Genomic DNA, 21,030 nt, shown 5'->3' with positions numbered 1-21,030 from the left:
CCCCGGGGCAGGGCAGAGCAGCAGAGGCGCGCCAGCCGCGCCCCCTCCTGGCTGGGCTCCCGGCCGGGCCTCGGGAGCCTGCCTCTCCCCCTCTGATGTAAACTGATATTTTAATTCTCTTACAAGGAATGGTGTTTAGAGAAATGACTTAACCGGATTACTCATCGTCTATAATGACTTGGCCTGGCTCCGAGGCTATTCCTAGACATGACGCTTGAGGCTTTGATTCTTTCTTTCTCTGCTTGTGCTACTTTTTTTTTTTTTTTTTTAATACCAAGAAATTACAGCCTTGTGCTCGCGGCGGCCCCGCCCCTACACGCCCCACGCACAGCATCCTGGGAGACGTAGTTCTCTCGTAGCCCGTCTGCCGCGCCGCGCCCCAGCTTTCCGCGTCTTGGCCGGGGGCAGGCGTGCGGCGGCGTCCATCCTGGGAACCTGCCTGTGATAGGGAACCCTACAGGAGAAACCCCTGTTGCGCGGCAACTGGGCAAGTCACTTAACCCGCATGTGCCTTGGTTTACTCCTCTGTCAAATGGGAGACAGTAGTAAACCATCGTGTTGAAGAGACAACTGAAATCTTATTTTAAGTAAAAGGGCTGGCTGCACAGACCCCAGGTTTTAAGAAGTCTTTGTCCTGTGCATATGTACTGATCTCCAGTCTACTTACTACTTTGTATCACAAAGTGACACAAAGAACCAGGCTTCAGTTATTCCCGTCCCTGGGGCTTAACCGGGACCTAGCGCACAGTGGGCCTTTCTTTACTCCTTACTGTTCGCAGATGAGCCTCTGAACTTGTCCAGCACTTACTCTCTGCTCCTCAGCGCCCTCAACTGTCATAAGCGGCTAAATATAGTGTCCACATCACAGGGTCGAGATGATACTAAATGACATAATTGACCTAAGATGCCTGGTATATCGTCTGATAAACATGGTCCAAGGCATTGCACCCTCCTAGGGCCAGGGTGTGGCTCAGTAACCGTGTGAAGAAGAAATTCTCTGCAGTCTATGAGGTTGGCAAGGCTACCTCTTCTGATCCAAAAGATGAGGCCTTTGTTCTAGTTGTGGCTAGGCCCTCAGGGCCTAGCCCAGTGCTGGCACATAGTAGGACGAACAACAAATGTTGGATAAATGAGACAGTACCCCTACTTTGTAGATGAGGAACCTGAGGATCCAACAGGTCAAGTGACTTGGTGAAGGCCACATAGCTGAGCTGTCTGACTAGGGATGGAAACCCCAATTTTTTCTCTTCGTCATTCCCCTCCCCCATACACAGGGGAATTGTCTTTCACCCTTCAGGCTCAGGAAGGGCAGAATCTCAGGTTTCCACCCAGCTAGGACCGTGGTGGGGTGGAGGAGCTCCCAGACCAAGGCCTGGCCCAACAAAGGAAGTTGGTCCAGATTCAGCGAGGGCAGGGCTAAGGGGTGGGGGTGGGGGTGGGGTTAGAGGGAACAAGCAGTTGGGTGTAGACAGGGCTTCCAGTGTGGACAGAGCTTGGGGAAGCTAGTTTTCACGTGCCCTGGGGGAAAGTGGCCAAAACTCTTCCAGCTGGAAGTTGGGCCCTTGGCGAACTCAATCTTGGCTGGATCCCTGCCCCAGCACCACACCTCCTCACTCCCTCACCCCCAGCAGGTCCCCAAAGGCTGAAAGCTATTCTTGGCTTTTTCTAAAAGAGGCATTTGAAGCCATGAGCCAGTTTTTTCCATTCCTGAGCTTGGGTATCATCTATTTCGGGCATTTGTTGTTTTCCATGCGTGGCAATGCCACTGTGAAGCCGGCCTTTCCTGGACAGCTAGCACGAGGGAGCAAGGCAGGAGCAAGGCGGGGCCAGCGGTTAAAAATACTTCCCGCTTCATTTCTCCTTTGAAAACAAAGCCCTGGGGGCCTTTTGCAACTGCTGAGCCTGGGAACCGAGCTTCCCAGGGCAAAAACTGGCTGTGTGTTGTTTCCTGAGTGAGCTGGATGGGCTTGTGTGGGTCCCAGAAGAAGCAACACTGACTTGCTGTGTGATCTTCTGCAACACACTTAACGTCTCTGGGCCTAGTGGCCTCCTTTCTAAAATGAGGCCAGGTGGACACATCTTGAATGGTCTCTCCAGCTCTGTGAGCTCCTAGAGAAGAACCACCCCCAGGGCCAGATTTTCTTCCTAGAACTGGGCCAGCAAGGGGTGCTGGGACACGGAGGTTGCAGTTAGGAGAAGGCAGCTTTTAGCTTTAGCTCAGGCTCCGGGAAGGCTTTGTGAGCTTCTGAGCCCTGAAGTGTTCTAAGGTGGTCCTGAATGTTCTCAGAGGATTCATGTAATCGAAAAAAGATGAAAGGCCATTAAAGAGGGAGTTATTTAAAGATACTGTGGTAGAGCCACACCAAGGCATGCAGCCCAGGAGTTATGAGACAAGCAGGTCTGTGTTCTGACATGGAGGGATCTCCAAAATCTATTGTTGGACAAAAAAGCAAGAACGGAACAATTAGAAATGTATCATTTGGGGTCTCTGGGTGGCTGGTTAAGCAATTGACTGTGGACTTCGGCTCAGGTCATGATCCTACAGTCCTGGGATCTTGGGAACGAGCCCCAAATCAGGCTCTCTGTGGGTTGTGGAGCCTGCTTGGGATTCTCTCTCTCCCTCTGCCTCTCCCCTGCTCGCACACTGTCTCTCTCTCTCTCTCAAAAAAAAAAAAAAAGTTTTATTTGTTTAAAAACACATAAAACAAAGCTAAATAATTTTTTATACCATGGATACATATATTTATGAACATGCAAAGGGCACGTTCTGGAAGATTTTACCCAATCTGATAATAGTCCTTATCTCTGGGGCAAGGAGGGCACTGAATTTGGAGTGGTGTCAGAGAGTGCTGATTTGTTTGTAATGTTTTCCAGGAAGAATGCATTTACTAGTGGGGTTTATGTGTTTGCTTGTTTGTTTTTATTGAGACACACTGAAAGACACCAAGACATTGAGGGGCGAGGAGACTCCTCTCAGGCTGTCTTAGGCCGGGACCCCATGGACAGAGGGTGAAGGGGCAGAGTGGCTGTGGGCAAGAGGTGGAGGTGTGTGAGATAGAGGCTTGAGCAATGGAAGTGTTTATGCTTTTAGGGAGGCAAATGGAGATGTTGTTCCCCTGCAAGATTTATTGGCCATTGTAAATTACGTTCTATTGCAAACAGTTGCCTCAGGAGGCAATTAAATTTAGATCATATTGTTCTCAGGTTGGCACAGGCAGGTGTTGACTTGCTGAGGCTTTGCACAACAGCCCCTGTCTGTAAGTGTGCCGCGGCCTGGATGGCAGAATAACCCTATTCCCTGGGGGGATAAGCTGCTACTTTGTAAGGTAGTGAGTTCTTTGTCAGAGGGCCTAATCAATTCAGGAGGGAGGATCTGGCCTAGACTGTGACCCTGAGGGGAGCACGCAGGTTTCTGAACGGAAGCTCAGGCAATCAATCCTGATAGAATGGGTGAAAGTGGGACTAGAAAGGCCATTAAACTTCCTGATGGCATCCCATTGCAGGGCCGGCCACCACAGCCTCAGCTGTCCTGGAGACTTTGTAAACTGGTAAGCGGGGCACATCATTACCATCACCATGATAACGACTGTTGTGCGCAGTTACTAAATACTGTCGGTGATGTGTCTGTTACCAAATCTCCAGGTGCTGGCTCTTAAGAACCAACCCACCGTGAGGGAGACGAAGGGGCTCAAAGTGTTATCTATGTTGGAGTGAGCCTGCGGGAGATCTTGCCGCCAACCTGCAGCCCTGGTCCATTTGGGTAGGTGGGCAGTAATGGGTACCAAAAAGTTTGGTGGGTGCCTGGGTACGAGGGTTCCTCAATACCTTGAGGTATTTCAAGACTACACCTCACTCCTGGATTCCAGGACTCCGTTGAAGCTACTGGTGGGCATCTTGCTGGCCCACTACTTCCTCACCAGCGCTGTGTCTTTCCCTTCCGCTCTCTCCTCAGGCTGTTGTCCCTGACTCTGTTAACGGCACTGCTGAGAAATGGCTGAGGTGACTGGTTAAGGAGGCTTGTTCTGGAGCCCCAGTGCCTGGGTTTTGCTCAGCCTCTGCCATTTGCCAGTTGTATCACTTGAGGCGAGTAACCTCCTAGAGCCTCAGTTTTACCCTGTAAAATGGGGACAGCGATTTGATGGGAAATATCTAGAGTTGTTGTACTAAAATAATCAACAGAAGAAACTGTGAGTGCCTACTATGTGTTAGGAACAGGGTTCAAGTCCTAGCTAGCCAAATGTTGAAACCTCAACCTCTTTTTTCAAACTGCCATAAAATATACATAATATAAAATTTACCATTGTAACCATTTTGAAGTGTGCATTTCAGTTGCGTTAAGGTTATTCAGGTTGTTGTGCATAGATCACCACCATCCTTTGCTCCTTTTTTCATCTTGCAAAACGAAAACTCTGTACTTACTAAACACCAATTCCCCTTTCCTCCCTTCCCCCAGCCCTTGGCAACCACCATTCTACTATTTGTCTCTATGAATTGGACTCTAAGTACCTCGTATAAGTGGAATATACTGTATTTGTCCTTACGTGACTGGCATATTTCACTGAGCATAATGTCTTCGAGATTCATCCATGTAGCATGTGTCAGAATTTCCTTTCTTTTTAAGGCTGAATGATGATACTCCATTATATGGACACACCACAGTTTATCCATTCATCTGTCCGTGGACACTGGCTTGTTCCCACCTTTTGGCTGTTGTGGATGATGCTGTGAGACGTTGGGCTCTCAAAGGTGAGCCTCAGTTTCCTCTTCTGTGCTGCGCACCTGGCCAAGTTACTCCTCCCTGCGGTGGAAGCTGCCTCGGCGGGCTCAGCAGCTCCTCGGGTGCCCATTCCACTCTAGCCTCACCCTCAGCTCCCCAAGCAGGGGTCATGCTCCCTTGTTGGAATGCTTTGTAGCTGCCAGTCCCTGGCCTTGTGACATCTGCAGACATTGCCCCAAGAGTTTCTGGGACCCCACAGAATTTTGACCAAAGGACTTGCTAGTTTGGTCTGGGGTCCTTGTTTAGCTAACACCAACCGCCTCTACTTCTATGTTGGGCAGGGTGGGAGTTGGAAAATACCCAGGACCCAGTTCAAGTCAAAGTCAGATGCACTTTGCTCAACCCACTCAGCCCCAGGGTCCCGTTGACGAGCAACGAGGAATTTTATTTCCAAGATTAGTTTTGTCCCTAGAGGCACAGGCAGCAGCGATTCCTGCGTGTCCTGCCTATCTCAGGTACCTCGGTCTCTGGGCCTGGGGAGAGAGAAAGCGCACTACAACTCCCAGAGGTCCTCGGGCTCAGGGGGCGGCCCCGGCCCCCGCGCGGATGAATTGGACCCACCAACCGGAGCCCAGAGCGGGGCGGGGGCGGTGCCCGGGCGGGGCGGGGCGGGGCTGTGGGGAGGAGGCAGGCTTGCTGCGCCAAGGGCCAGTTGCGCGGAGAGCGCGGGGTTGGAGAGCCGCGCGTGCGGAGGGCCTCGGGCGGGCGCCGAGGGACCTCTCCGGGCCATGGGTAAGCAGCTCCTTGGCCTGTCCCGGGACGGGGCTGGCGGCCTCGTGGGGAGGGCAAGGTTGCCCTGCCAGGTGCCCTCCGGGCCCTCGTGGCCATCCGGGCCCCCAGGAGGGGCGGAGCGGGGCCGGGGGTGGACTCCGGGGCGAAGGCGCGGGCACCCTAGCCCCGCTGGGGCGCCAGCGCCCTCCACCCTACGCGGGAGGGGTGAGGCTGGGTGTCGGCGCTCACTCTTCGAAAAAAGGAGAGACAAAAAGTTTTGGCGGCCAGGGGCTTCCCGGACGTTTATCTCGAAACTCTTTTCGTCGTCTCTTGGCTGAAATTTACCAAGTCCTGTACGGTTCTGTCATCCCACTTCCTGCTGTGGTTTCAATCTCGAGCTGGTCTCAGCTAATTTGTTGTGACAGGCTGTCCGCAGCAGTTTCTCTGCCTCCCAGCCCCCATTTGCCCCCCCCCCAGCCCCGCCCCGTCACATCCCCGCGGTTCTCAGAACCCGCCGGCGCCGCCGAGAAGAGGCACCGGGGTCCCTGGGCGCGCGCGGGGCGCTTTCCACTGCGGCCGCCGTTTCCTGAAAGTGACTCTGCGCGGGTTTTGAAGAACTTGCTCAATGCACTTTGAAGAATCAACTGTTCCTCTTTCAGCAAAGGGGTGTTCTGATCCTTCGGCGGTTACCGGCTTCCCACCCCCTACCCTTTCTCTTTCTCTTTTCTCTTCCCTTTTTCTCTTTTCTTCTCTGTTCTCTCTTATTCTTGTCTCCTGTCCACCTTCCTCTGCCCTCCCCCACCCGCCCGGCAGGAAAGAGCTATCTTCCCTCTTTGCTATCGTCCTCTTTCTTGTGTCTTCTCTTTCCTCGGGTCTCCTGAAGGGACTAGGTGGCGGCCCCGGGAGTGATGGGGCGGGGGTGGGGGTGGGGGTGGGGGGGAGCGAGAGAGTTGAAGCGCAGGCTGCGACCGTGCAAGGAGAGAGATGTTTGCCTTCGCGCTCAGCCGGAGCTGCGGAGTTTGGTCCCTTCGCAGGTCCCTTCGCAGAGTGTCCGCGGGCGCCTTCAGGCGGGGTTCAGCCCCGCTGAAGTGGGTGGAGGGTGGCGGGGCTCTCTAAGCGCCGGACTCTGAGGGTTCAGGGTGCAGGTCCGGGGGCACTGTGCTGGCCGGGTCCAGCGTCCCTTTGTTTTCGGCCGGTCCGCTGTCAGGGAGGGGTTCGCGGGGCCGAGGGGAGGATTAACAGGTGCTTCTCGCCCCCCGCCGGAGCACCACTGTTGAGGGAGTCAGCATCTCTGTGCCTACATGCCCCCTGGGGCAAAGGAGGGGTAGGAGATAGTGACTAGAGAGTCTAGCGCCCAGAGTGGAGTTCCATACTCCGCCGGAGCCCTGGGGACCCGTCTGGGGTGTGTGGAACATAGAGTGGCAGAGGTAGAAAGGACCTCAGGGGATCAGTCCCTCTTCCTTTGATTTACAGGTGGAGAAACTGAGGCTTAGAGTGAGTTCTGGCAGTGAGAGGGAGGCAGACCTCCCAAGACCTCTCCCCTCCCCCTTGCCCTCCTGTTACCTGATGGTAGGCCAGGGGCTGCCCACACTCCCTCTTAGCCCCCTGGGGTCTCTACCAGGAGGGTGGAAACGCTGAAAGGCTATGGAGTGCCCCCTGGCAGGAGTTAGGCAGCCTTCCTCATGTCCTGGCTGTGTCTCTACTCGTGGGTCATGTCTTGGACAAGTCACTGAACCCAGTTTCTCCCTAGGTGGAATGGGAACACAAACTTAAAGTTCATGGGGACCTAGGAGACAGTCCTTACATGGAGCCGTTACTGTTATCAAATACCACCCAGACTTGGTGGGGGGGGGGGACAGTGGGTATTCAGCCTATCCTGGCATAGGGTCTTTTAGGACATACCAGAGCTGACTAAAGGGGGCAAGAGTCCTAGTGCGGTTAGGAGACGGTAGTCTCACATTTGGAGCCCCCATGCCACCTACCTTTCTATATTTCTCTCAAGACTGTCATCTTGGCCCCAGCTGCTCTCAAACCCCGTTTTCCTGTGCCCCAGCTGAGACACTGAGGCAGGGCTGGGGCAGAAGCTGCACCCTTCGGGGTTCCCTTGTCCGGCTCATGCGTCCTCAGCCCTTGGCAGTCCTCCCTCCCCAAACTGCCCACTGGAGAAAGCTCCGCACCGAGACTTTGCCAGGCAGCCGGCTCCTGGGCCACAGAGTGGACTGGCGGCCTCAAAGGCTGTCTTTGTTTCAGCTCCGGCTCAAACTAAGAGAAACTTAAGCCAACAACCTCAGGCGAGGTGGGGCTAGGCGAGGTGGGGCGGTTTCTGCTGGTTGTTATTGGGCTGCTGTTACCATTATTGTCGTAATTGACGCAATTGATGCAGTGCTCCCAGTGGGTGACTTTTCATGAAAGGAAGTGTTGCTTCCTTTCCATCACACCAAGGGTGAGTGGGGCGGGGCAGGGCAAGAGAAAGAGAGAGAAGAGGAGAGGAGAGAGATATAAGTGGTGCGGTCTGGCACTGGGTCTCCGACGGGCTCTATGGCTTTGAACTAGTCACAGCCCAAGCCCCTCTCTGGGGTATCAGGAGCATCTGAGATCACGTGGTCTTACTGCATCCATGTGGTTGTTTATGGAGCACTTGTTCCAGGCCTCACGCTGCTCTGGACAGTGAGATACAGTGGGGAGTGAGCAGCACAGGCAGACCTCGGATCCCACTGAGGGGCGTGGGTACACACACACTTGTCTGTGGTTTGTGTCGGAAGCCTTGTTTCTTTGTCCTGCTTAGAACATCGGGCCCATGGGGGTCTAGCACACCCACCCATGAAAGGGATACCGTAGTACAGAAGCAGTGGCTGACTTGATAAAAGATGCAGCTCTGTGGAGCAGAGCCCCTTCCCACTCTTACCTGATTTCAGCTTGTCAGCAGAAGCCAGACTTTTTAGCAGATTAATAGGAGTGGTGTGATGGGAGATTGCTTCTTTCAGGGAGAGAAGCAAGCTTGCACCCTTTGGGCAGATAAGGAGCTTGGCGTCTCCCTGTTTCCATTAAGAAGTCCAGATCTCAGAGCTCAGTTTTGGGACGGTCAGACTGCTCTGGTTCTGAATCCCAGCTTTGCCACTAGTAAGCTGGGTGACTTCAGGCAAGTGATGAACCTCTCGGATCCTCATGTATTGTATCTGTAAAAGGGGAGAGATAGAACCCACTGGGTGGCTGGGAAGATTCAGTGAAGCGGTGTACAAAAATGCCTAGTCCACGGCCTGGCAGAGCACTGAGCTGAGTTGGTGGAGTGTATGATTTGGAAAGGGAAGTAAGGAATCTCTTGAGAACCAGTAGACTCCAGGGAGCGTCCTCTTTTGGAGTTAGTGACTGAAACTAACCTCTTCACTGCTGTGGTTTCAGGAGCTGGGGTTTAAGCTTGGACTTTAACACAAGCCATGGAGTTAAACAGATCAGATTCCTAATACCAGAAGGGCTTTGGGCAGCACGCCACCCCCAAGCACCCTGCCACCCCTGTTCACTCCCCAGTGCGGCACGGAGTCACAAGGGCCCAAGGGCTCAACTCCTGGCCCAACCAGCAGCCTCCTGTTCTCTTCCCAACAGTGAGAGGAGGAAACAACAGAGACTGTGGAGCCAAGTCCTGCTGTAGATTATCAAAGCTTTTCTCACACTGTCATCTAGCTGCCCAAAACACAAGGAGTAAGCTCAACAGAAAGCACACAGGGCCTTTAAGAAGGAACGTCTGAGGACAGCAAAGGGAGACCTGAATCTGGGGAGACATGTGGTCCTGAAAAAAGGAAGGTGCCAAATCAGAAAGGTGTTCTCTTTCTTCAAAGTAATTTCTAAGTTTAAATGCAATTCAACCAAAACCCCAGTTTTTTTTTTTGTTTTTTTGTTTTTTTTTTTTAAGGGAATGTGACAAATTATCCTGAAGTTCACGTAATTATTTAAAAAGAGTAATGATGGGGGACTTGCCCTCTGGATAGTCAGTTGTTTTACAGTTAAAACAGCATGCATGAGTACTGGCATTCCACAGTGAAGGAAACGGTAGAAAATTCCAGAAACGGTTTCAGGTGTGTTCCTTTCGTTGTTATTTAGAGAGAGAGAGAGAGAGCTTGAGCACACAAATCAGGGAGAGGCAGAGAGAGAGGGAGAGGGAATCCCAAGCAGGCTCTGTACTGTCAGCACAGAGCCCGATGTGGGGCTGGATCTCATGAACGGTGAGATCGTGACCTGAGCCAAAATCAAGAGTCTGACCGCTTAGCTGACTGAACCACCCTGGCACCCCTCCTATAAATTCCTTATAAACCTTTAGATTACGGGGAGAGTAGCATTTCAAATCACTGGGGGAAGGGCATCACTCAGTCAATATTGGGACATGTAACTGTTGGGGGGAAATGTGATTAGATCCCCATCTCATACCTTATAGATTCCAGCTGTGTTCACAGTAAACAATGAAATCATCATCATCATTATTGTCATTATTGCTTCCTGGATGGAAAAAGCCATGTCTGAACGACATTCCTTTGACCAGCAGTGGTTTTCTTCTTGCAAGTTGGATCCACCTTCCCGTTACAGTGGGGCATCTGAGGCTTTGTGGCGATAGCAGGACAGTAATTCAGAGGTTCCTGGGCAGCAGCAGTCACTCAGGAGCAGGTGGGACTCTTCTGCCTCTGCAGGCTGGATGTGGTTGGGAGACTGGGATGGCCGGTCCCCGAGCCTCTTTCCTCCCCTGCAGAGCCGGGAGAGCAGCCCAGCCCTTCCTCAGAGCACTGGAAGGTATGGGAGCTGGGAACCTGGCAGGCAGGGGAACCCGCCTGTCACCTGTGGCAGGGGTTTCACACTTAGTTTTCCTAGCAGAACCCTCTTCCAAATGAAGATGATCTAGAACCCTGGGGTTCCATGACTTGGGGTAGCCAGGGACAGGACAGAGGGCACCCTGGAGAAGGAAGGAGAGGACTGTCCTCTCCCTCAGCTGAGGCTGTGGAAGTGGGGCCCAGAAGGCCCTGCCAGGCAGAGAGCATGCTAGCCTGGTTGGGAGAGAGTGGAGGCTGAGTTCATTTGGGGACTCAGCTGGACACAGAGATAAAGAGAGTGTTTCCCTTTGTGGCTCTAGGCAAGAGCTCTAATCCTTTTCCTGTCTGGGGTTAAACGGCTCAGATTGGTGACCTCCTTTCCAGGTAACTTGAGTGCCTGGCTCCAGGAGATTTTCCCCTCAGTGTGGCCCAGGCAGAGCTCACCAATTCTGGAACCAAGCAGAAGGGATAGAGCTCCTCTGGCCCAGTGGCTCTCAAATTGTCTGCCCCCTTTAAGATCCCTTGGGGAGCTTTAAACTGATGCCCCTGCAGAACCTTAAATCAGACTGGGGGTGGGGGACACAGTCACCAATGTCTTTAAAACGCTCCCTGTTGATTCTAATGGGTACTGATCCTACCACTTTATTTTTCTGCAGCTGAGGGCAGCCACTTACAAGGGTCACATACCAAGTTTGTAGGAAGGCTCCAGTGAGAAGCCCCGGGATCACCGCATGTAGGGACTCCGGGTGGAGAGAGTCCTTTGATGCTGAGAAGCTGAGCAAGCAGGAAAGAAGGCAGAGAGGGTGTGAAGACAGGTGGAGAGGGGCGCCTGGGTGGCTTAGTTGGTTAAGGGCCCGACTTCAGCTCAGGTCACGATCTTGCAGTCTGTGAGTTCGAGCCCTGCATCGGGGCTCCGTTGACAGCTTGGAGCCTGGAGCCTACTTCAAATTCTGTGTCTCCCTCTCTCTCTGCCCCTTCCCCATTCGCACTCTGTCTCTGTCTTTCAAAAATGAACAAATGTTAAAAAGAAAAAAGGACAGGTGGAGAGGGCAGGAGGGCAGGGAGAAGAGCTGGGGAAAGTGGCTGTGCCTGTGACCTGGCCCGTGGACTTTAGGAATTCAGGGAGAGTGGCCAAAGGACTCCAGGGTCTTTCCCATTTCACAGAAGGGAAGACTGAGGCATAGAGTCACCAAGAACTTGGTTGGAAAGGGCATCAGTTGGGGAGGTGGGGGCAGGTCAGTTGTTAACACCTGGTTATTTCTGGATATTGACCATGTCTTGATTGGTCAGAAGCCAGCCTGAGAAGAAGGCCTGAGTGCCTTTCTCTTTGACAAGCCTTAGGATTGGTTTCTCTTCCAGGCTTATTTGGACTTCTCATCAAGGCTTTTTAAATGCTGGTGATGACAACAGCAACCACGATGGTGGCAAGGCCAGGCCACTTGAATTGGTGGTCAACAGACTTACTTTGAACCCTGGTCTCCCAGGGAGACAAGCAACTTAGCTTCTCTGGCTTCAGTTTCCCCTCTTTAAAAGGAGATCCCTGGGGCGCCTGGGTGGCTCAGTCGGTTAAGCGGCCGACTTTGGCTCAGGTCATGATCTCGCGGTCCGTGAGTTCGAGCCCCGCGTTGGGCTCTGTGCTGACAGCTCAGAGCCTGGAGCCTGTTTCGGATTCTGTGTCTCCCTCTCTCTGACCCTCCCCCATTCATGCTCTGTCTCTCTCTGTCTCAAAAATAAATAAACGTTAAAAAAAATTAAAAAAAAATAAATAAAAATAAAAGGAGATCCCTCCTGGAGGCCCCTCCGTGGCTCAGTCAGTTAAGCATCCGACTTCTGCTCAGGTCATGATCTTCGTTCATGAGTTTGAGTCCCACATCGGGCTCTGTGCCAACAGCCTGGAGCCTGCTTTGGATTCTATGTCTCCCTGTCTCTGCCCTTCCTCTGTTCACACTCTCTCTCTCTCAAAAATAAATAAAAACATTAAAAAGAAAAAAAAAACAAAACTAAATGAGATCCCTCCTGAGGGCACCTGGGTGGCTCAGTCAGTTAAGTGCCTGACTCTTGATTTGGGCTCAGGTCGTGGTCTCAACAGTGGTGAGATCGAGCCCCACGTCGGGATTCTCTCTCTCTTCCCCCTTCTCTGTGCCTTCCCCGCTCACGTGTGTGCACGCATACTGTCTCTCTGTCTCTCAAAATAAACGCTTTTTAAAAAAATGAGCTCCCTTCTGGGACTAAATAAGAGAACACACGTGGAAGAGCCAGGGACCCGTGCGGCACAAGCGAGTAGTTGCAAGCAGGGTGAAGCTTCCATGAGCGACCACCGAAGGGCACACCATCCCGTGGCCAGAGGTTCTGGCCTCGTGGGCCACGCTGGTGTGGGTTTGTTGTTGTCACGGCGATTCTTTTTCTCTCCAGGACAGAAAGGGGAGCTCGTAGGTGCCCAGTGGTAAGGATTTCCTGAGCTGGAGCAAACCGGGAAAATGGGAGCGTTCATACTAGGTTAACAAAAAGGAAGAGAAGGTTAGAAAGAAGGGGAGATCCAAAGCCCGGGGCTCCTGGTCTGAGGTGCACTGCCAGCTTGTCAGAGGGCTGGAGGCGGTTTCCAGTGTTTTTTGCAGGGACACGGGTGTTGTGCCCTTGGAACTATCAGCTTGTGGCTGCCCTTGGTAAAGTCGAGCGCCTCCTGCCCTCCATGCACGTTGTTGTGAGACACGCTCCTTCTCACTGAAACCCGGCGCCTACTGTGTGGCTTCACTGAATTGTCAGGAAGCCACATGCGCAGTGGGCAGTTCAGTCCGGATGGCTGTGAGTGGCCGAGGGTGCCCAGCGGAGCAAGATGGTTGTGCTAGGCTGGGGGCTGGGAAGGGCCACCCACAAGAAGTGGCTTGTCAGGTGAGACCCTTGCAGGTGACAGGAGCAAGTGGCCTAATGAGGGACAGTTAGCCCTCTGCCGATGCTCATAGAAAGGTCAGATGTTTCATAAACAGGAGCTTCTAGGCTTCTCGATTATTCCTGGAGGATCCAAGCACCCGCTGTGGTGCTCTTGGGCTCACAAACGTGGGAACCTCTGCAGCTTTCCCAGTTGGGCTGAGGTGCTGTGAAAACGCTCTGCCTGAATGTGGGGCAGGTTTTGGAGACAGGGTTTCCCTGAGCATCATGGCCCGACCTTCTCTCCTCTGACGTGACCCCAGGGTGGTTTAAATTTTCCTTCAAAGGATGTGGGGAGCTGGCTGGAACAGAGGAAGGAACAGCAGCAGGTGTGGGGCTCAGTTGGAGGTGAGCCTGGCAGAGAGGAGGGAGAGCAGAGTTGGCCACCGGGGTGAGCCCACAGGTGTGTGTAAAGGGCCAGCCTGTGTGCAGCCAGGGACCAGGAGGCAGGGGACACTTTGCCGAAGGAAGGGGAGGACTCGCTCCACACCTGGTGGTTCAGATGGGGGATGGGAGGACCTGCCATCTCTCCCAGAGGACCTCTCCTCACTGCCGGTTTCTTCTTGCCTGTGTCTCAAGTGCTCTCTCTCCCCCCTCCCCCACCCCTTCCCCTCTTTGCAGCACCTCCTGTCAAAGGGAAAAGGAAACAGTCAGAGGAGGGTGATCCCCTAGACCCATCTGTGTCCCCTCAATGCGATGGTGAACAGAGCAGGAGCCAGAGCCCCATCCATCTGGAGGTGAGTTGGGCGACCCCTGGGGGCCTCTTCCCTGCCCCTTCCCCCCTCACCTGTGCACAGCCTCCCAGGTGAACTTCGGGACTCCCCAAGCTTTCAGGAGGATGTGTTCCCCACGCTCCAGTCTGCTGAGCCGGGCCCAGCCCTCAGGTGTGGGGAGCTGGGAGCCAGGGACAGGAAGATCCTCCCGTGACCCACGGCAGGGGTTTCAGACTTAGTTTTCCTAGCAGAACCCTCTTATCAAATGAAGATGTGCCTGGAGCCCTGATGAATGAAACCGATAAAAGCACTGTTTTAAGATGTAAAACCACGTGTACATCCGTGCATCCCTCCAAGTTTACAGCGTGGGTATTAGAGTCCCTCAGCGAGATCACTAAGGCCATTTCGGTGAGCAGGGTCTGAGAGGGAGCCGTGGGCGACCCAGCGGAGCATTGGCCTGAACGTCCATTCATCTTGGCCGTTTGCTTTGGTGGCACAGCCTGGAGTAAAAATCCTGATTCACGTAGAAGAGTAGTTGCAAATGGTAACGGTTTTTCACAGCTTGCGCGGAAGAGCTGCCGAGGGAGTGCCTTCATTCTGAGGCCTGCACAAGACCAGCTGCCTTGGTCTCCAGTGCGTCACAGTTTCATAGGTGACGCATGAGTTTGCGTGCCATTCATTATCGGAGGTCTTCATTCAGTGTCAGAAACACTGAAACGGTACTTGAATAGAATGTTTTGGGAATGCACAGCTGTCTGTACTGTTCTAGGCCCTCATGGTTTACATCCTTCTGGTGTTTGGGGCCTCCCCATCCAGGACCTGGGAGCTGTCTGCTCTCCAAGCCCTGAGCCCCAGCTCAACCATACCCCACTGCCCTGAGCCACCAGCCAAATGAATACCATCAGCAGACACTGCCCCTCTGGAAGCAGGAACCGAACGTCCTGACAGAAGTGTGTCAGGAACCCAGGATAGGGCTTCACCACCCTAAATGCAGCACGCAGACTGGCAGCTCAGAGAGGCAGGCCACCACAGCAATGGCTCAGTGGACACAGGACCCCGCAGTGCCAGAAAACACCAAGCACCTTTGCTCCTTCGGCTTGGGGACTCTGAGCCTGCCACCAGGAGCTCACAGTCTGGTAGAGGAGCTGAGACACAGATAGAACAAATCCAGAGCAAGATAGAGAAGTGCTCTGTGCCTGGAGAGAGGCCTGGGGAGCTGCAGGGCTGCTCCTATGGCTGTCTCTGGAGCTGGGCCTCTGGGGACCCTGACTTGGGGTCCTGGGTACTAACAGCTGACAACTGCGTCTTTCTCATGCCAAGAGACAAATCACTCCAGCCCAGAGCCGTAAGCTGGATGCTGGGAGCCTGCTCCCTCCTATGGGAGCCATTCCTGCGGTTGGGGACCACATGCTTCATTCCTCCCCAGCAGCCAGTGGCTCCGCCTGTCCCCGGCCACCCACCAACTGGGGGCTCATCCCAATGCCTCCTGTTCTTTCCCCAGGACTCCCCCGAGGCAGGCGGGGAGCGGGAGGAGGACCAGGAGCGGGAGGAGGAGCAGGCCTTCCTGGTCAGCCTCTACAAGTTCATGAAGGAGCGACACACGCCCATCGAGAGGGTGCCCCATCTCGGCTTCAAGCAGAGTGCGTCCCTGGGGTGCAGGCAGGGAGGGGGAGCCTGGCAGGGGATCCCATCCAGGTAGGGTGTCAGGGCAGGCACCTCCACTCTGGACACCCCTGGGTGATGCCAGCCCACAGAAAGGGCACCCCCCTCCAGGCACAGGGCTGCAGTGGGTGGGGCCGGATCTCTGTCCTCCTTGGCCACTGGACTGCCAGTGCACAGGGCCTAGTCCACCCATCCATTGCAGTGGCCCTGTCTGGGTGTGTGCTGGTTCTGTGCCTGCCTGACAGGTCCACGGGAATGGGCTGCTGGTTGTGCCCTCCCCCTACAGAGGCTGACAGGGGCCCTGCCCTCTCTTTTCTCCAGTTAACCTGTGGAAGATCTACAAAGCAGTGGAGAAGTTGGGGGCCTATGAGATGGTAAGGAGGCACCTCTGGGTCCTTGCCATGCTGCATCTCCCAGGCCTTCCCCACTGCACCCTGTGGGGTCCTGGGGAGGAAGGGCCTTGTCCCCACCTCCAGATAGGAGGCAGAGGCAGGGTCCCAAATCCCGCCCCTTCCCTAGCTCTCCTGCATGCTGTGTGCTGTGGGGGAAGAGGGCCTGCCTTGCCGGCTTGTACTTTGCTGCTCAAAGCAAGTTTTCCTGTCTTCCCATCTGTTCTGTCTTCCTCGTGCTCCCCTTGCCTGGAAAGCTGCTGGGGCCAGCAGCCAGGCAGTGGCCCCTGGGAGGGAGGGCTGGCTAGCGGCCAGGCGAGTCCCTTCCCAGCTCCCCGCCACCACTGCTGGGAGAGAAGCAGCTGCAAAACTGCAGTCCCTGTCCCTGTCCATTGGGGACCTGGAGCTTCCAGGACTCCACCAGCAGGGGAGGGTGTGCCGGTCGTGCCCTCATGAGGTGCCCTTTTAGGTGACTGGCCGCCGCCTCTGGAAGAACGTGTACGACGAGCTGGGGGGCAGCCCGGGCAGCACCAGCGCGGCCACGTGCACACGCCGCCACTACGAGAGGTACGGGGGCCCGGGCCCGGGTGAGACTGCCTGCAGGACACCTTGGCCCTCACCTCGGGGCGGGGCGGGGCAGAGCAGGACCTGGGGGCAGGGGGCGGGGGGGGGCGGGGGGGCGGGTGGTGGCGAGCAGGACGTCCACACCTCCCACTGGACGTACAAGCCTGAGCTGCCTGCACCGCATTCATCACCGCCCAGGCCCAGCTCGGCCACACCGAGCGCCTCCTGAGCCAGATGAGGGAGAGAGGTGGGAGGTGTGGCACGTGCCTGCCAGGCTGGCCTCCTGGTGGACACGCTGTGCTCCTGCTCAGGCTGGTGCTCCCATACGTGCGGCACCTGAAGGGGGAGGACGACAAGCCGCTGCCCCCTTCCAAGCCCAGGAAGCAATACAAGATGGCCAAGGAGCCCCGCGGGGATGACGGGGCCCCTGAGAAGCCGAAGAAGGCCAAGGAGGAGAAGCGGTTAGACCAAGTAAGCTCTGAGCCTGCCCGGGCCACCAGCTGTCCCCAGGCCTCCCTGTCCCCTGGTCCCCTGCCAAACACCTCCCTCTTACCACCCACGTCATGGCCGCAGAGCACTTTGCCCAGGATAGCCAGAACCTACTCTGACGGCAGATCCGTGGGGGGCTCCAGGGTCATGGTTGTGCCAGTTCAAATGAGAGGCCCTGTGGGGTCTGAACTCCAGTCCGCACCTCATTCACCAGGCTCTGTGTCCTGATACCATGCTGTGCCCGTTCAGAGGACAGGAGACCGTTTGAAAATTTTTCACAAAGGTGCTGGAAGAGTGAACAGAGGCACTTGGGACCCCTCTGTGACTCTGCTCCCCAGGGCCCCCAGGTCAGGGTATGTGGCTCACACCCAGCCCTGAGGCATGAACTTTTCTCATTCCAGATGATGCCAGGAAAGACCAAGACAGATGCTGCCACGGACCTGGCACAGCTTCCTAGCCAGGAGCCCCCCAGGGATGGCACAGAACAGCCAGGCCCAGCCCTGGGCACCTCTCTGCCCTTCGTGGGTGCCAGCAGCTGCCCTGAGGCCTACAAGCGGCTCCTGTCCAGCTTCTACTGCAAAGGAACGCATGGCATCATGTCACCACTGGCCAAAAAGAAGCTCCTGGCCCAGGTGAGCAAGGCGGAGGCCTTGCAGTGCCAGGAGGAGGGCTGTCGCCACGGGGCAGGCAGCCCTAATGGGGACCCCCAGGCATCCCCAGCTGTTCACCTCTCCGAAAGTCCTCAGAGCCCAGGAAAGCCAGCTGAGAACTCCAGGCACCGGCTGACCCCTCAGGAGGGATTACAGGCACCTGGGGGCAGCCTCAGGGAGGAGGCTCTGGCCGGTCCTCGCCTGCCAGCCCCCATCTTCACTGGCTGTTTCCATGCGTACCCCACCGAGGTGCTGAAGCCCGTCAGCCAGCACCCCCGGGACTTCTTCCCCAGCCTTAAAGATGGGGCGCTATTAGGGCCCCCTGGCAAAGAGGAGGGCCTGCTGGTCAAAGAGCCCCAGTTGGTGTGGGGCGGGGATGCCAACCGCCCGTCTGCATTCCATAAAGGCAGCTCGAGAAAGGGCAGCCCCTACCCCAAGCCCAAAGCCTGCTGGGTGTCCCCCATGGCCAAGGTCTCTGCCGAGAGCCCTGCACCCCCACCTACCTTCCCTAGCATCCCAGGCCTGAGCAACAAGCGCAGCCTGGAAGAAGAGGGCTTTGCCCATGGTGGCAAAAAACTTCGGGCAGTGTCTCCCTTTCTTAAGGAGGTGGACGCCAAGGAGTGCGGGGCCAAATCCGTGGGGTCCGGCTTGGCCGTGTCCTGCCTGCTGGGCCCAGCGCTGGGGCCCACCCTCCCCGAGGCCTACAGGGGCACCATGCTGCGTTGCCCGCTGAACTTTGCCAGCACCCCGGACCACTTAAAGGGCCAAGCCACGCTCCCCTTCAGCCCCCTGGTCATCCCTACCTTCCCAGCCCACTTCCTAGCCACTACAGCGCCCTCCCCCATGGCCACCGGTCTGATGCACTTCCCCCCGGCATCCTTCGACAGTGCCCTTCGCCACAGACTTTGCCCAGCCTCGTCTGCATGGCACGTGCCACCTGCCACAACCTATGCAGCACCCCACTTCTTCCACCTCAACACCAAGCTTTAGGTCTGAGCCCACGGGGCTGTGCCGTGCTGTGCAGGGTCTGAAGTGGCCCGAGACGGGGAGGCACTGCCGGGGGTCTGGGCTGGAGCCTCTTCCCCGGGAGAGCTTGGCTGTGCCCAATGCAGGAACGTGCCCCCTGTCTGGGCAGCCTGGCACAGAGAGGGAGGCAGCGGGAAAACTGGGTTTGTCTCAAGGAAGCAGCCCAAGCCTGCGGGGCCGTGGGAGAAGACGGTGCTGGGCTGGCAGCTCCCAGCTAGGTCCCCAGAGCAGAAGCCAGGAACGTGGTGAAGGGCCAAGGAGCTGGGTAGCAGTTTGAGGTATGCAGGCTGCCCATGGAAAATCCAATAAAAGACCAATGCGAATCCACCCAGCCCTGAGGTGTGCATGGTTTGGACCTTCACAGGGGCAGGTGAGGCTGGGGCGTGTTCGTGGGTGGAGGCGTTGGTGACAGGGCTGGGGGAGCCAAGGAGAGAGACCTACCTTGCATCCACTCAGATCCCCCGCCGAAGGGCAGGGGGTCAAGTATCCTGTTCATAATTCAGCAGGCCTGTGCTTTCTGTCCACTTTCATAGTAGAGTCTCAGGGCAACTGCCTGTCAGGTGGGGGTCTGAGGCTCTGAGAGGGCTGGTGACTTGCCCTGGTTCCCCCAGGTAGTGACTGAGCAGAGCTAGCCACTTGGGTGTGATTCGAGTACTCAGAGCTAAACCACAGGACCCCAAACCATGAACAGCAGGAAGAGCCCTGGGGGTCAAGGGTGTGAGCAGGGAATCTGATTGGTCTGTCCTGGTGGTGGACTTACAGAGCCTGCTGCTCAATCCTCCCAGTGAGCCCTCTCACCTGCCCAGGGGTGGCCCAGGAGGTTCCCGATTTGGGTAGGCACCTAGAGGGGAAAGGGAGTGAAGGGGGCAGAATCTTGGCCTGGGCATCTGTGTTCATTAGATACGGTTGTTCTGGGGGCTCAGACCCTGCAGCCTAAACAACCTCCTTGCTAAAGGCTCAGTTTGGGGAGCTGTGTCAGTAGGAGGGAGGGCAGGAGGGCCCCGTTCAGAGGCTTCCCGCTCCTCCCCAGGCTGCCTGGCCTCAGACGCCAGCACAGTAACCTGCTGAGCTTCACGTGTTCCTGCAAAGGCAGTGCTGCTCCAGAATGCAGGGATGGTAGGGGTGGGGGCCAGGCCCCCGACTTCCAGCCTCCAGCCTCAGATTGGCCAACGGGGGCCTTTGACCTGCGCGGTTGGAACTTTCCTGCCTTCTGGGATACTCATGACCTCAGGTCATGAGAGGGGCAATCTAGCGTGACGACCCCGCCCCCACCCCCACACTTAGTTAACAGATGTGTAGGCTGAGGGCCCCCCATGGGTTCTGTTTGCCCAATGCCACCGCTGAGTATGACAGAATCCAGACTGGGGCACACAGCATTTCTGACACCAGGGGGTGGGCTACCAGGGCTGAAGGCATCCCATCCAGCCTTGCCTCCAGCTTCCACCCCTGGAAGCTGCCTGTGGAGGGGGAGCTCAGATGGGCACAGGCCGGAGAGCTGCCCTCCTAGGGATGGGGTAGCCAGAGGGGGGTAGTCACTGCTCCTGGCTCTGCTGGGGGTCCTTAGATTCACCACCTCCCTCCTGGGCGATGCCAGATACCAGCCTGAGTAGCGGCATGACCTCCAGTCTCGAGCCCCCTGTTCCCACATGCTGCCCATGTCTCTAGGCTCCTGGAATCTCTGGTGAACAAAGAGGGGCGGGAGGGCTGAATTCTGCCACCCTCCCTGCGAGTGCCCTGGGTGCTGGGTCACAGGCCACAGGGTCAGATCCCCTAGGTAAGGGGGAGGCGAGGGCCACCTGTTGTGTGCAGGGTCCTGCCTGAGATGGGGCACGGTCACTGAGGTCCTTGTTATCTGCAAAGCCACAGTGCCCTCGTTCTGGCACAGAGGTGGGAGGTGTGCACCAGGCAGAACTTGGGCACAGGATGTTCAGAGCTGTGATGGTGGTGCCCTCTGCAGGCTGTTTGGGGGACTACGCCTTGCGGAGAGGCTGCGACCTGAAGTTGGCTCCTGAGAAGGAGGCTGTGGCCCTTGCTTGGGGGTCAGCAAATACCCAGCGCTCAATGTGGGCATGCTTCCTGGGAAACTTCTGCGCCCTGCATTTCCAGTGTGCCGCTTTACATGATTTTTCTCACTTGCCCCTCATGATTCTGGGGAAGGTACTGTCCTGATTTACAAACGAGGAAACCGCTCCGAGAGCTCTATTAGGTTCAGATGCTGCTGACAGGCAAGCCTGACTCACTGGAAGGACATCCTGCACGTGCTTCCTGGGCACTGCCGCCCTACGTGCACAGGTGTGCTCCAGGTTGTGCTGTTTTCATACCCTATTCCTA

At 55.9% G+C, this 21,030-nt stretch overlaps 1 protein-coding gene across 2 annotated transcripts; it reads left to right on the top strand.

Moving 5' to 3' along the window:
- Positions 1-5,479: 5,479 nt before the first annotated feature.
- On the top strand, positions 5,480-19,030 carry ARID5A (AT-rich interaction domain 5A). 2 transcript variants are annotated; one of them, XM_025927099.2, is made up of 7 exons: positions 5,480-5,509; positions 13,828-13,943; positions 15,421-15,559; positions 15,903-15,955; positions 16,440-16,537; positions 16,846-17,005; positions 17,425-19,030. In XM_025927099.2, the coding sequence occupies exons 1-7, from the start codon at positions 5,506-5,508 to the stop codon at positions 18,661-18,663; spliced, it is 1,809 nt and encodes a 602-aa protein (XP_025782884.1). In that variant the 5' UTR covers positions 5,480-5,505; the 3' UTR covers positions 18,664-19,030. The 2 variants fall into 2 exon arrangements, with proteins under 2 accessions (XP_025782884.1, XP_086556601.1); XM_086700475.1 differs by lacking the exon at positions 15,421-15,559 and having other exon boundaries at positions 5,493-5,509.
- Positions 19,031-21,030: the final 2,000 nt, after the last annotated feature.

This window comes from Puma concolor, chromosome A3, assembly GCF_028749965.1.
Source record: "Puma concolor isolate L17-30 chromosome A3, mPumCon1.1.hap2, whole genome shotgun sequence".
NCBI lineage: Eukaryota > Metazoa > Chordata > Mammalia > Carnivora > Felidae > Puma > Puma concolor.
The sequence above is the reverse complement of the archived record's forward strand: the minus strand, read 5'-3'. Positions and strand labels throughout refer to the sequence as shown.

What these genes read in the sequence shown, in the direction of transcription:
- ARID5A (XM_025927099.2), top strand. An exon ending in AGTTGGGGGCCTATGAGATG is followed by an intron (nt 15,956 to 16,439) that starts GTAAGGAGGCAC and finishes GTGCCCTTTTAG; the next exon opens with GTGACTGGCCGCCGCCTCTG. An exon ending in AGGAGAAGCGGTTAGACCAA is followed by an intron (nt 17,006 to 17,424) that starts GTAAGCTCTGAG and finishes TTCTCATTCCAG; the next exon opens with ATGATGCCAGGAAAGACCAA.